General features: G+C 44.9%; 2 protein-coding genes across 4 annotated transcripts; one reads left to right on the top strand and one right to left on the bottom strand.

Annotated features, from left to right (window-relative positions):
* Positions 1-1,238: 1,238 nt before the first annotated feature.
* LOC100135997 (VHSV-induced protein-5) lies at positions 1,239-3,033 on the bottom strand. Of its 3 annotated transcripts, none has more exons than XM_036974755.1 (3): positions 2,696-3,033; positions 1,910-2,237; positions 1,239-1,538 (listed from the first exon to the last, which is right to left on the bottom strand). In XM_036974755.1, the coding sequence occupies exons 1-3, from the start codon at positions 2,842-2,844 to the stop codon at positions 1,437-1,439; spliced, it is 579 nt and encodes a 192-aa protein (XP_036830650.1). In that variant the 5' UTR covers positions 2,845-3,033; the 3' UTR covers positions 1,239-1,436.
* A 105-nt stretch (positions 3,034-3,138) lies between these two features.
* Positions 3,139-7,989, top strand: LOC118965595. The gene is made up of 2 exons (XM_036986834.1): positions 3,139-3,419; positions 7,519-7,989. Exons 1-2 carry the CDS (start codon positions 3,203-3,205, stop codon positions 7,941-7,943), a joined length of 642 nt encoding a protein of 213 aa, XP_036842729.1. The 5' UTR covers positions 3,139-3,202; the 3' UTR covers positions 7,944-7,989.
* The last annotated feature ends 5,604 nt before the right edge of the window (positions 7,990-13,593 follow it).

The raw sequence follows: 13,593 nt of genomic DNA, 5'->3' as shown, positions 1-13,593 counted from the left end.
TAGTGCTTGACTTGGAGTAAAATAGGTACCGGTGTCAGGGGCGTAGGCATCAGAGGAGGCTGGTGGGCGGCATGTCTGGAAACCACACGTTTGACTCCATTCCATTTATTTCATTCTAGCCATTACAATAGGCATGTCCTCATATAGCTTCTCTCACCAGCCTCCTCTGGTAGGCATGGGTGGGACTGTGGGGTCTTGGGCCCACTCACTGGGGAGCCAGGCCCTGCCAGGCCCTGCCCAATCAGATTGAGCAAAAACGAAAAAAATAATACATACTCCTCAGGAAGACAGTTGACTGTCATTAGTGTATTCTTATGAAGGTTACACTTACATGCAGGACTACAATGTTTTACAGTTTATGCATTATTATAATAAATCACTTTGTCACGTGTTTTGAATCGAGCATCAATGACAAAAATGTAATTGTTTTTTCCTCAACAAAAAAAGCTTGATGTAAAGTAGGCTCGAACCCACAGTTAAAAAAAACACTATTGATTACATGTCTTTCCTCCAATGGAAAAGCCTATAAGACTGTGACATCAGAGAGGCGGACAAAGCAAGTTTCAAACAGGAAGCTCACCCCGCGAAGCACACAATAATATCAGTGACATCGTTTTTTTTTCTGTTTTGATGTTAAGATGATTAAACTGTCATAACACACAGTGCCAAACTGTGATGTAAATGTTATGATGGATGTGTGCATACCTTGTACTTGTGCATTAAAATACATAAAAGTTGCCCATATTATGTTAAAATGTAATTCTGTCATTTTTGTTGTCTCATTTCACTAACCACGGCTAGCTGAAGTAGGACAGCATGGAGTAGCTAAAGTGGGACAGTCTTATAGGCTTTTCTAATGGAGGAAAGAGATCCGGTTTACATTAGAGACCCCCTGTACTTAGGTTAGGCAGGACTCTGCTTCTTGTCCTGTTCATGGTTTCTTCTAGTAATGTTATTAGTAATGCTTATAAATGCATCAACCACAAGCACCTTTTTTCCCACTCATGTTGTTGACTGTGAAAAATTTACAAATGTGGACAACCATTTTTTTTTTTAAATGACATAATTCAAATAGGCTAACGAAAGGTACCGGATCTCAGCTCCGCCTGGCTCTCATTTGGATCATAGGTACAGGGTCTCGGACTGGGTGGGACCTGGCCCAATTTAACCCCTGGTTGTACGTAGTCATTGTTCCTATCTGTTTTTCTGATGAAATAACTCGACAACAGTGAAATTCAATTTTTAAAGCAGTTTTATAGCAGGTCAGGACATTTGACTCAAAGTTATAAATCATATAAGGGTGTTTAACTCCCTGCTGATGTCATAAGCAAAGTACACACACACACACACTGAACATTATAAAAATGTTGTCACGTTTTGCACACTAAGATCTGTGTAAAGTCCCACAAATATTTGTAATCCATGCAAATGTGCTTCTAAAGCAATGTTGCCTTGCTTGTATGCATTTGCATTGTAGACAGTCGTCTCTGCACCATAAAGGTCATCATCACCTGACACATGGGATATGATTTGTACACCTGTTGAGAAGTAATTCCTTCAACTCTTTTTAAAGTGTAAGAGATTATTGCAAAAGAATGCATATAATGGAAACTACTTTCTCAATCAACTATCAACTTTTGTATAAAAAAAAACAAGTACATTTCGTCTGGATGAAATGGTGGACAATTCAGTTAATGCCTTCTCCCCCCCCCCCCCCCCCCCCATCCATCCTTGATTCAGAGGATATCGTTTTCGCAGCTTCATCAGGAAATACAATTATCTTTACAGTATTATATCCAGTTCGACATCCAACTCTCCTCAAAATTGTTCATTGATTATACAATACATTTAGGAGTTAAACATTTCCCAGATGTTTCTATATTTTTCATTCTGTTTCTTTTGTGGTCACCTGTCTGCAGATGCCATGTTTACAGGCTTCACAATGGGCAGCCTCATGGGGTCCATCACTCCTCCCTTCCAAATGGAATGGGTTATTATTTTCGCCTGCGTCCTTATAGTAGCACTTGACGAGGATCTTCACAACAAGCTTCTCCAGCAGAACCTCAATGTTCTCTGTCTTAAAATGAGGCTCCTCCATTGTACTCTGTACACACTTCTTGCACTCCTGTCTGTAGCGTTTCACTTTAACCATCCCCTTGTCCTCCAACAGACGCATGTGAAACACCACCAGAACTCTTTTCGAAGGCCAGGTCCTCTTACACTTTGAGCACATGAACCTGCAGGGAGAGATAAGTGATACAGTTGAAGTCTGAAGTTTACATACACCTTAGCCAAATACATTTAAACTCAGTTTTTAACAATTCCTGACATTTACAAATACTTATTTTCCACCATAATTTGCAAATAAATTCATTAAAAATCCTACACTGTGAGTTTCTGGATTTTTTTTCCTCATTTGGTCTGTCGTAGTTGAAGTGTACCTTTGATGAAAATTACAGGCCTCTCATCTTTCTAAGTGGGAGAACTTGCACAATTGGTGGCTGACTAAATACTTTTTTTGCCCCACTGTATAGTATATTTCACGTCTTGATTCTGAATGTAATCTATTAAGTCCCTATCCCATTGAATACAGTCATTTAACATTTAATCAGGTTTACTGTACATTTGTAAACACATTTCTATGTTCTGAATTGAATTGATATACGTCTATTTACACTTTATTCAAAGAGCCTACCTTGCAAATGCCCCACTGATGTACTGCTGCCAACCTCTCGCTGGGTGATCAGGAATGATGGCGCTATCAAATTCAATGCTCCAGGTGTCCTCTATGTCATGCTCCTCAATCGTGTTCTGGAGAATGCTGGCCCATTCCTGAAGATCCATTGCTTCTGAGCAGGGGAAGTAGCAGGTTTCCAAAACGGACAGTTTAGCTGTAGCTTTTCGAAACGTATGTCTGTCCGTGAGATTTTGTCTACTCACTGGGTTTTATATATGCTATCTACAATGACTGGGCTGTCCAGCTGATTGTTGATTGGCTCTGCATTTGGACAACTGACATCAATACCTCTGTTGCTAGAGATGCGAAAGGAAAAGAGAAATGAAACTGAAAGCTTGCTCTCTGTTTTCCGTTAAGTTTCGATTTGCAGCTGAAATTACTTCGTCATTATGACACGTCTCTACAAAGTCCAGCGCAATAATCCGGCATGTAGTATGTGTTAACGGCACTGCTCAACTACCAAATATGAATACTTCTGCCTGTATGTGCTATGGCGTAAACTTTCAATTTCCTTTCCCCAACATCTTACATGGACGATGGCAAGCTATCTGTATTGAGTATGATGGGAGACAGAGTGCTGGTTTCAAGCACAGGGCAGGTGTTTATTTAGAAAAGGACCACAGGAGGAGGCAGGTAGCAGGATCTAGACAGGCAGAAGGTCATACACTGGGAATCCAAAAAGGTAACAGTACAGCCAGGGAAAAGGCTAATAACGCGGTTCGGGAGATCAGGCTGGTTGACAACAGGACATCTGATAGGCAAAAGTACAGGCAGGGAATAGGCAAAATACTACGATACACGGGAGGACTAATATGGAAATAAACAGTACTCCGAATAGAATGTGTACAAAAATTAACAATACCTCACAATGATGGGGTGCAATGAACTGAATTAAATAGTGTGTGTAAATGACATACAGGTGTGTGGACAGGTGATCAGAATTCAGGTGATTGGGATCTGGAGAGTGAGCTGCGTTCAGGGGATCAAATCAAAGTTTATTTGTCACGTGTGCTTACTTACAGGCTCTAACCAATAGTGCATAAAAGGTATTAGGTGAACAATAGGTAAGTAAAGAAATAAAACAACAGTAAAAAGACAGTGAAAAATATCAGTAGCGAGGCTATATACAGTAGTGAGGTTACATACAGACACCAGTTGGTCGGGCCAATTGAGGTAGTATGTACATGAATGTATAGTTAAAGTGACTATGCATATATGATAAACAGAGAGTAGCAGCAGCATAAAAGAGGGGTTGGAGGAGGCACACAATGCAAAAAGTCCGGGTAGCCATTTGATTACCTGTTCAGGAGTCTTATGGCTCGGGGGTAAAAACTGTTGAGAAGCCTTTTTGTCCTAGACTTGGCACTCCAGTACCGCTTGCCATGCAATTGTTAGGGCCTTCCTCTGACACCGCCTGGTGTAGAGGTCCTGGATGGCAGGCAGCTTAGCCCCAGTGAGGTACTGGGATGTACACACTACCCTCTGTAGTGCCTTGCGGTCGGAGGTCGAGCAATTGCCGTACCAACCATGCTCTCGATGTTGCAGCTGTAGAACCTTTTGAAGATCTCAGGACCCATGCCAAATCGTTTTAGTTTCCTGAGGGGGAATAGGCTTTGTAGTGCCCTCTTCACGACTGTTTTGGTGTGTTTGGACCATTCTAGTTTGTTGTTGATGAGGACACCAAGGAACTTGAAGCTCTCAACCTGCTCCACTACAGCCCCGTCGATGAGAATGGGGATGTGCTCGGTCCTCCTTTTCCTGTAGTCCACAATTGTCACGACTTCCGCCGAAGTCGACTCCCCTCCTTGTTCGGGCGGCGGTCGACGTCACCAGCCTTCTAGCCATCGCCGCTCCATTTTTCATTGTTCCATTTGTTTTGTCTTGTTCCCCGCACACCTGGTTTACATTCCCTAATCACACTGCATATATATATATATATATATATATATATTCCTCTGTTCCCCCCCATGTCTTTGTTTGGAATTGTTTTTTGTTTTGTGTTTGTTGTATCGCGCCAGTATGGTTTTTCACCTTGGGCATCGCCTGTACCCTATTTGGGGAATTATTGGTGAACCTTATTGTTATATTATTGACGGTATTTTGCGCTTGTCACTTTTGATGGTTGGCTTGAGTTGTAGCTGTTTGCGCCCGTCTGTTTGTTTCCCTTGGCTAATAAAGTCGCCTGATCACCTATTCTCTGCTCTCCTGCACTTGACTGCAATGACCAGCAGCGAAAACCCTGACAGAATTCCACACCACCCATGGAGTCAGCAGGAGCAGGTACCCCGGTCAAAGGAGTTGAGGACCACGCCCGAGAACACTTGGCGATGCTGCAACATCATGGCGCCACGATGGATCGCGTTGTCCAGACCATGGGCCGCTGGGAGAGACAGCGGTCCATGGTATCCGGTCCCAGTGGGATGCGTCTCTCCCTTCCCAGGGAGTATGATGGGACGGCAGCACGGTGCCAGGGGTTACTGTTACAGCTGGACCTCTACCTGGCCAACGTTCACCCAGCTCCCTCGGGAAGAGAGAGGGTTTCCGCCCTCGTCTCGTGCCTTTAGGGGAGAGCTCTGGAGTTGGCAAACGGCGTGCGGGGGGGAAGGAGATACGGCGTTGGACCACTTCGAGGAGTTCACCCGCCGCTTCCGCGCAGTCTTCGAACAGTTCTTCCACCTGAGGCAGGGGATGAGGAGCGTCCAGGAGTTCGCCCTGGAATTTCGGACCTTGGCCTCCAGAGCAGGATGGAACGACAGGGCCCTTATCGACCATTAAAGATGCAGCCTGGAGGATGTCCATCGGGAGTTGGCCTGCAGGGATGCCACCATCACCTTTGACCTACTGGTGGATTCGGTTGGATAACCTGCTGGTCACCTGCCGACGTCCAGAGATGGCTCTGTTGGTTTCATCTTCCAGCACCGCCAATGGAGCTGGGAAGGGCTGCGCTTAGGGAGGCTGGAGGAGGGGCCTTCACGTGCACCATCTGTGGCCGCAGAGGGCACACTGCCGGTCGGTGCCGGGTTGGTCCCTGGGACTCGAGGCAGCAGAAGGGCTCTCTGGCGTCAACATAGGTGAGTCTGCACCACTCTCATCCAGAGTCCTCTGTTGTCCACCTGTTTGTTCATGTTTGTTTTCCTGAGTTTTCCCCGCATTCCCAGCATAAGGCGCTCGTCGATTCAGGCGCGGCTGGGAATTTTATCGACAGAGCGTTCGCCCTTAGTTTAAGGATCCCCATTGTTCCTGTGGTTAGACCCTTCCCGGTACATGCTCTGGATAGTCAACCATTAGGGTCCGGGTTAATTAGGGAAGCCACCATCTCCCTGGTCATGGTGACGCAGGAGGGTCATGAGGAGAGAATCAGTCTCTTCCTCATTGACTCTCCTGCGTTTCCCATGGTACTAGGCCTTTCCTGGTTAGCTCGTCATGACTCCACCATTTCATGGCAACAGAGGGCTCTCACGGGGTCGTCGCGAGAGTGCTCGAGGAGGTGTGAAGGGGTTTCCGTTGGTGCTGCCACGGTGGAAAGTCCAGACCCGTTTTGTGTTTACCCTGTCCTACAGACCAGGTTCCCAAAATGTTAAGGCAGACGCACTGTCCCGGCTGTATGACACAGAGGAGCGGCCCATGGATCAGACTCCCACACTCCCGGCCTCCTGCCTGGTAGTGCCGGTTGTGTGGGAGCTGGATGCGGACATTGAGTAGGCGTTACGTACAGAGCCCGCTCCCCTCCAGTGTCCTGTTGGGCGTCTGTACGTTCCGTTTGCTGTCCGTGACCAGTTGATCTATTGGGCCCACAAGGCACCCTCCTCTGGTCATCCGGGGATCGGCCGAACGGTGCGCTGTCTGAGTGGGAAGTACTGGTGGTCTACCTTGGCAATGGGCTTGAGGGTTTATGTTTCCTCCTGCTCGGTGTGCACCCAGTGCAAGGCTCCTAGACACCTGCCCAGAGGTAAGCTACATCCCTTACTCGTTCCACAACGGCCTTGGTCACACCTGTCTGTGGATTTTCTGACCGATCTTCCTCCCTCACAGGGAAACACCCCGATCCTGGTTGTTGTGGATCGCCTCTCTAAGTCCTGTCATCTCCTCCCTTTGCCCGGTCTACCTACGGCCCTACAGACTGCGGAGGCCTTGTTTACACACGTCTTCCGGCACTATGGGGTGCTTGAGGATATAGTGTCTGATCGAGGTGCCCAGTTCACTTCGAGAGTCTGGAGGGCGTTCATGGAACGTCTGGGGTCTCGATCAGCCTCACCTCAGGTTTTCACCCCAAGAGTAATGGGCAGGTGGAGAGAGTGAACCAGGATGTAGGCAGGTTTTTGCGATCTTATTGCCAGGACCGGCCGGGGGAGTGAGCAGCGTTCGTGCCCTGGGCCGAGATGGCGCAGAACTCGCTCTGCCACTCCTCCACTAACCTTTCCCCCTTTCAGTGCGTATTGGGGTACCAGCCGTTTCTGGCGTCGTGGCATCAGAGTCAGACCGGGGCTCCTGCGGTGGATGACTGGTTCAGGCGCGCGGAGAAGACATGGGAAGCCGCCCATGTTCACGTCCAGCAGGCCGCTCTGCTCCAAAAAACCAGCGCGGACTATCACCGCAGTGAGGCCGCGGGTCCGGGTCTGGCTCTCGACCCGAAACCTGCCCCCCCTCCTGCCCTCCAGGAAGCTGGGTCCGCGGTTTGTGGGGCCATTCAAAGTCCTGAGTAGAGTGAACGAGGTGTGTTACAGGTTACATCTTCTCCCCAATTACCGTATTAACCCCTCATTCCATGTGTCTCTCCTCAGGCCGGTGGTGGTTGGTCCGCTCCAGGAGTCTGAGGTGCGGGAGGTTCCTTCTCCCCCTCTGGACATCGAGGGGGCCACGGCGTACTCCGTCCATTTCATCCTGGATTCAATGCGTCGATCGAGGGGCCTTCAGTACCTCGTGGAGTGGGAGGGGTATAGTCCTGAGGAGAGGTGCTGGGTTCCGGTGGCGGACGTGTTGGACCCTGAAATGCTACGGGAGTTCCACCGTCTCCAGCCGGATCTCCCTGCACCTCGTCCTCTGGGTCATCCCCGAGGCGCGCTGCTGGATCCGCGCGTCAAGGGTGGGTCACAACTCACGGCTCCCCTCCTTGTTTGGGCAGCGTTCGGCGGTCAATGTCACCGGCCTTCTAGCCATCGCCGCTCCATTTTTCAGGACACCTGGTTTACATTCTCTCAAAATGTGAGCACAAATTTGTTTACATCCCTGTTAGTGAGCATTTTATCCTTTGTCAAGATAATCCACAATCCACAATCCACAATCCATATTTGTGACTGTAATAAAGCCCTTTTTTGTGGGGAAAACTCTTTCTTATTGGTTGCGCCTGGCTCCCCATGGGGGGTCTGTTTATTTATTTTTAGACTAGCTAGCGCTCTAGCTAGCTTTCAAACCATGACCAGCTAGCTAGCGACCTAAAGCTGGCAAATTTGTTATGGTTGCTACTCGCTGGCTAAATATCTAGCTAACGTTAGCTGGGCTCAATGGTCTTATCGTCCCTGAACCTTGTTCTCAGGGTATCCATACCACAATGGTATTACGTGAGATCCCCAGCATGTTAATGTTAGCTAGCTAGCTAGCTAGCTATTTGTGTCAACACGAGCACTATTATTGCTAGCTGGATAATACAACAACTAGCTAGGCCTAACTAGCTATATGCCTAAACTATAGAAATCATAATGATGATTAGGGGTAATGTATAGTATCTACACTACCGTTCAAAAGTTTGGGGTCACTTAGAAATGTCCTTGTTTTTGAAAGAAAATAAAAAAAATTGTCCATTAAAATAACATCAAATTGATCAGAAATACAGTGTAGACATTGTTAATGTTGTAAATGACTATTGTAGCTGGAAACTACATATATTTGCATGGAATATCTACATAGGCGTACAGAGGCCCATTATCAGCAACCATCACTCCTGTGTTCCAATGGCACGTTGTGTTAGCTAATCCAAGTTTATCATTTTAAATGGCTAATTGATCATTAGAAAACCATTTTGCAATTATGTTAGCACAGCTGAAAACTGTTGTCCCGATTAAAGAAGCAATAAAACTGGCCTTCTTTAGACTAGTTGAGTATCTGGAGCCTCAGCATCTGTGGGTTTGATTACAGGCTCAAAATGGCCTGAAACAAATAACTTTCTTCTGAAACTTGTCAGTCTATTCTTGTTCTGAGAAATGAAGGCTCTTCCATGCGAGAAATTGCCAAGAATCTGAAGATCTCATACAACGCTATGTACTAATCCCTTCACAGAACAGCACAAACTGGCTCTAACCAGAATAGAAAGAGGAGTGGGAGGCCCCGGTGCACAACTGAGCAAGAGGACAAGTACATTAGTGTCTAGTTTGAGAAACCGATGCCTCTCAAGTCCTCAACTGGCAGCTTCATTAAAAAGTAACCGCAAAACACCAGTCTCAACTTCAACAGTGAGGAGGCGACTCCGGTATGCTACACGTGAGCGCTCATATTTTTCAACATGTTTTACAAAAGGATAAATTTGGAGTTTAATAAACTTGGATTTTTCGGCAGGGACATATGCAGGATGCTACCCGCTACAACATGGCCTTTGCTCCAGATCAAAACTCGGGGGGTGCTCTACCAAACAAACAGGAGAGATCTGAGGACACCATCCAACCTGGCACTGAGGGAGTAGTGTTTAGTCTGATGCTATTTTGAAAGCCAAGAAGAAAAAAACATTTAAAAAAATAAAGACAAATAAAGTACATTACAATTATATATTTTACTTTATGGGGACTGAATGCTGAGTTAAGGCTGCCAGGCTTGCTAGGACAGACCAGATACAACTTCAATTACCCCAGAAAAGGTTTCTCTCCTCAATGTTATCCTCACAAATAATCCTGATAGGTATCAGTCTGGTGTTTTCTGTAATGACCTTAGTGATCACTTTTTTACAGTCTGGTGTTCGTAATGGCTGCTCAGTGAAACGACCTGTCCTGATTTGTCATAGACGCTTGCTAAAACACTTTAATGAGCAAGCCTTCCTTCATGACCTGGCCTCTGTAAAATGGTATATAATCAGCTTGATCCCCTCTGTCGAAGATACTTGGACCTTCTGTTTTGATATTTTCAGTGGTATTGTTAACAAACACACCCCCATAAAGAAAATTAGAATTTAAAACAGGTTCAGCCCCTGGTTCGACCGTGATCTTGCAGAGTTACTCCACCTCAAGAATTGCATTTGGCGAAAGGCTCGGCACACACATACTCAGGCTGACTTGCTCTTGTTCAGGCAAATGAGAAATAAGTGCACTCAGGCTATCCGGAAGTCCAAAGTTAGTTACTTTAAGGAGCAGTTCGCTCTCTGTGGGTCTAACCCCAAGAAGCTCTGGAAAATGATTAAAGACCTGGAGAATAAACCCTCCTCCTCACAGCTGCCCATGTCCCTTAATGTTGATGATGGGGTTGTTAATGAGAAGAAGAACATGACTAATCACCACTTCATTAAGTCAGGATTCCTATTTGACTCAGCCAAGCCTCATTGCCCGTCCAACATTTCCTAATCTCTCACCCCTTCTAAAGCGACTAGCCTTGATGCTGCTCCTTCCTTTTCCACCTGCCCCGCTACAAAGTTTCTCCCTGTAGACGGTCACTGAGTCCAAGGTGCTAAAGGAGCTCCTGAAACTTGACCCCCAAAAAAACATCTGGGTCAGATGGTTTAGAACAGGGGTGGGCAACTCCAGTCCTCGAGGGCCTGATTGGTGTCACACTTTTTCTCTTTTTTCTCCTACCCTAGCAAACACAGCTGATTAATCAAATTGCATTCTAAACTGAAGAACATGATTAGGTGATTATTGGAGTCAGGTGTGTTAGCTGGAACTGGGGCTGGGGCACAACTGTGACACCAAACAGGCCCTTGAGGACTAGAACTGCCCATCCCTGGTTTAGACCCTTTCTTCTTTAAGGTTGCTGCCCCTATCATCGCCAAGCCTATATCCAACCTTTTTAACTTGTCTCTCCTTTCTGGGGAGGTTCCCATTGCTTGGAAGGCAGCCACAGTTGGTATTTTATTTAAAGGGGGAGATCAAGCTGATCCTAACTGTTATAGGCTTATTTCTATGTTACCCTGTTTATCAAAAGTGGTGGAAAAACTTGTAAATAATCAACTGACTGGCTATAGTATTCTCTCTGGTATGCAATCTGGTTTCTGCTCAGGTTATGGATGTGTCACTGCAACCTTAAAGGTCCTCAATTTCCCATTTTTCTAAGCAAAGTTGTGCTGCTATTTGTATTGACTTGGCCAAAGCTTTTGATACGGTAGACCTTTCCATTCATGTGGGCCGGCTAAGGAGTATTAGTGTCTCTGAGGCGTCTTTGGCCTAGTGTGCTAACTACCTCTCTCAAAGAGTGCAGTGTCTAAAGTCAGAACATCTGTTGTCTCAGCCACTGCCTGTCACCAAAGGGAGTACCCCAAGGCTCCATCCTAGGCCCCACACTCTTCTCAATTTACATCAACAACATAGCTCAGTAGGTAGGAAGCTCTCTCATCCATTTATATGCAGATGATACTGTCTTATACTCAGTTGGCCCCTCCACTGATTGTGGGTTAAATGCTCTACAACAAAGCTTTCTTAGTGTCCAACAAGCTTTATTTACCCTTAACCTGGTTTTGAACACCTCCCAAAACAAAGGCCATGTGGTTTGGTAAGAAGAATGCCACTCTCCCCACAGATGTGATTACTACCTCTGAGGGTTTAGAGCTTGAGGTAGTCACCTCATACAAGTACTTGGGAGTGTGGATAGACAGTGCACTGTCCTTTTCTCAGCACATATCCAAGCTGTAGGCTAAGGTTAAAATTAGACTTGATTTCCTCTATCTTAATCGTTCCTCTTTCACCCCTGCTGCCAAACTAACCCTGATTCAGATGACCATCCTACCCATGCTAGATTAGGGAGATGCAATTTACAGACCGACAGGTAAGAGCGCTCTCGAACGGCTAGATGTTCTTTACCATTCGGCCATCAGATCTGCTACCAATGCTCCTTATGGGACACATCAATACACTCTATACTACTCTGTAAACTGGTCATCTCTGTTTACCAGTCTCATGACCCACTTTTTATTTTAATTTTTTATTTACCCTTTATTTAACCAGGTAGGCATAGCAGTGTGAACAGACAACAACACAGAGTTACACATGGAGTAAACAATAAACAAGTCAATAACACAGTAGAAAGAAAAAGAGAGTCTATATACATTGTGTGCAAAAGGCATGAGGAGGTAGGCGGATAATTACAATTTTGCAGATTAACACTGGAGTGATAAATGATCAGATTGTCATGTGCAGGTAGAGATACTGGTGTGCAAAAGAGCAGAAAAGTAAATAAATATAAACAGTATGGGGATGAGGTAGGTAAATTGGGTGGGGCCACTGGTTGATGCTTATTTGTAAAAACCCTCTTAGGTCTCACTCCCTCCTATCTGAGATATCTACTGCAGCCCTTGTTCTCCACATACAGTACAACACCCGTTCTGCCAGTCACATTCTGTTAAAGGTCCCCAACGCACACACATCCCTGGGTCACTCGTCTTTGCAGTTTGCTGCAGCTAGCGACAGGAACAAGCTGCAACAAACTGTCACGTTCTGACCGTAGTTCTGCTATTTTATTATTTGTTTTAGTATGTTCAGGGCGTGAGTTGGGGTGGGCAGTCTATGTTTGTTTTTCTATGTTGTTTTTTTCTGTTCGGCCTAGTATGGTTCTCAATCAGAGAAAAGTGTTGTTAGTTGTCTCTGATTGAGAATCATACTTAGGTAGCCTGGGTTTCACTTTTGGTTTGTGAGTGTTTGGGCCACACGGTACTGTTTCGGTTTTGTATATTCACGTTGTCATTTATTGTTTAGTGTTCTGAGTTTAATAAAAAATCATCATGAACACTTACCACGCTGCGCTTTGGTCCGATCCTTACTCCTCCTCAGACGAAGAGGAGAAAATCCGTTACACAAACACTCAAACTGGACAGTTTTATGCTGGGTTGTCATGTGTTGCTGCCTTGCTATATTGTTGTCTTAGGTCTCTCTTTATGTAGTGTTGTCTCTCTTGTAGTGATGTGTTTTTTGTCCTACACAGTATTTACTGTATATATTTGTATTTAAAAAATATCAAAAAATATCCCAGCCCACATCCCCGCAGGAAGCATTTTGCCTTTTGGTAGGCCGTCATTGTAAATAAGAATTTGTTCTTAACGGACTTGCCTAGGTAAATAAAGGTTAAAAATAAAATAATATAAAACAAGAACGAAACGGATGAAGACAGTCAGAGACAGAGTTGTCGATTTCCATTGTTACTTGTAATGTTAAAAAGAGACGAAAAAGACAATCCAATTTTTCTAAATTAGCTAGCTATCTAAGCTACTCACCATACTATCTAAGCTACTCACCATACTATTTGAGTCACCACTAGAATAGGTCATTTTATGTTTTTGAGTAGTAGGCCTATATTTCTTTGTTTAATCTAATTAATCTAATTATTAATCTAAAAATAAAATCCTTATTATTTTGTCAGAAATGTAAGGTATTTTTACATGTTGAAATAAAGTTGACTAAAGTAGAAAATCTTCTTTTGTTTGTAGGTATTTTCACTTGGTAATAACTAATTATATAGAAATTGCTTATCGGTAACTATAAAGTTACACTTCACTTTAAATATGTAAATCCTGCGAAAATCTTTTCAGAAGCTGACAATTTATACTTTGTACTTACGCAGGTATTATACAGTTGAAGTCGAAAGTTTACATACACTTTAGCCAACTAAATTTAAACTCAGTTTTTCACAGTTCCTGACATTTAATCCTAGTAAAAATTCCAAGTCTTAGGTCA

The sequence above is a fragment of the Oncorhynchus mykiss genome, chromosome 1, assembly GCF_013265735.2.
Source record: "Oncorhynchus mykiss isolate Arlee chromosome 1, USDA_OmykA_1.1, whole genome shotgun sequence".
Taxonomy (NCBI): Eukaryota; Metazoa; Chordata; class Actinopteri; order Salmoniformes; family Salmonidae; genus Oncorhynchus; species Oncorhynchus mykiss.
This window is presented reverse-complemented; position numbering and strand designations above follow the sequence as displayed.

Bases quoted from the DNA above. Each gene is read 5' to 3' on its own strand.
- LOC100135997 (XM_036974755.1), bottom strand. From the start codon at position 2,844: ATGGATCTTCAGGAATGGGCCAGCATTCTCCAGAACACGATTGAGGAG. The intron at 2,238-2,695 runs GTAGGCTCTTTG...CTCTCCCTGCAG, and splicing joins ATCAGTGGGGCATTTGCAAG to GTTCATGTGCTCAAAGTGTA. The intron at 1,539-1,909 runs GTGACCACAAAA...ACTTCTCAACAG, and splicing joins AACATGGCATCTGCAGACAG to GTGTACAAATCATATCCCAT.
- LOC118965595 (XM_036986834.1), top strand. From the start codon at position 3,203: ATGAATACTTCTGCCTGTATGTGCTATGGCGTAAACTTTCAATTTCCT. The intron at 3,420-7,518 runs GTAACAGTACAG...GTCTCTCCTCAG, and splicing joins TACACTGGGAATCCAAAAAG to GCCGGTGGTGGTTGGTCCGC.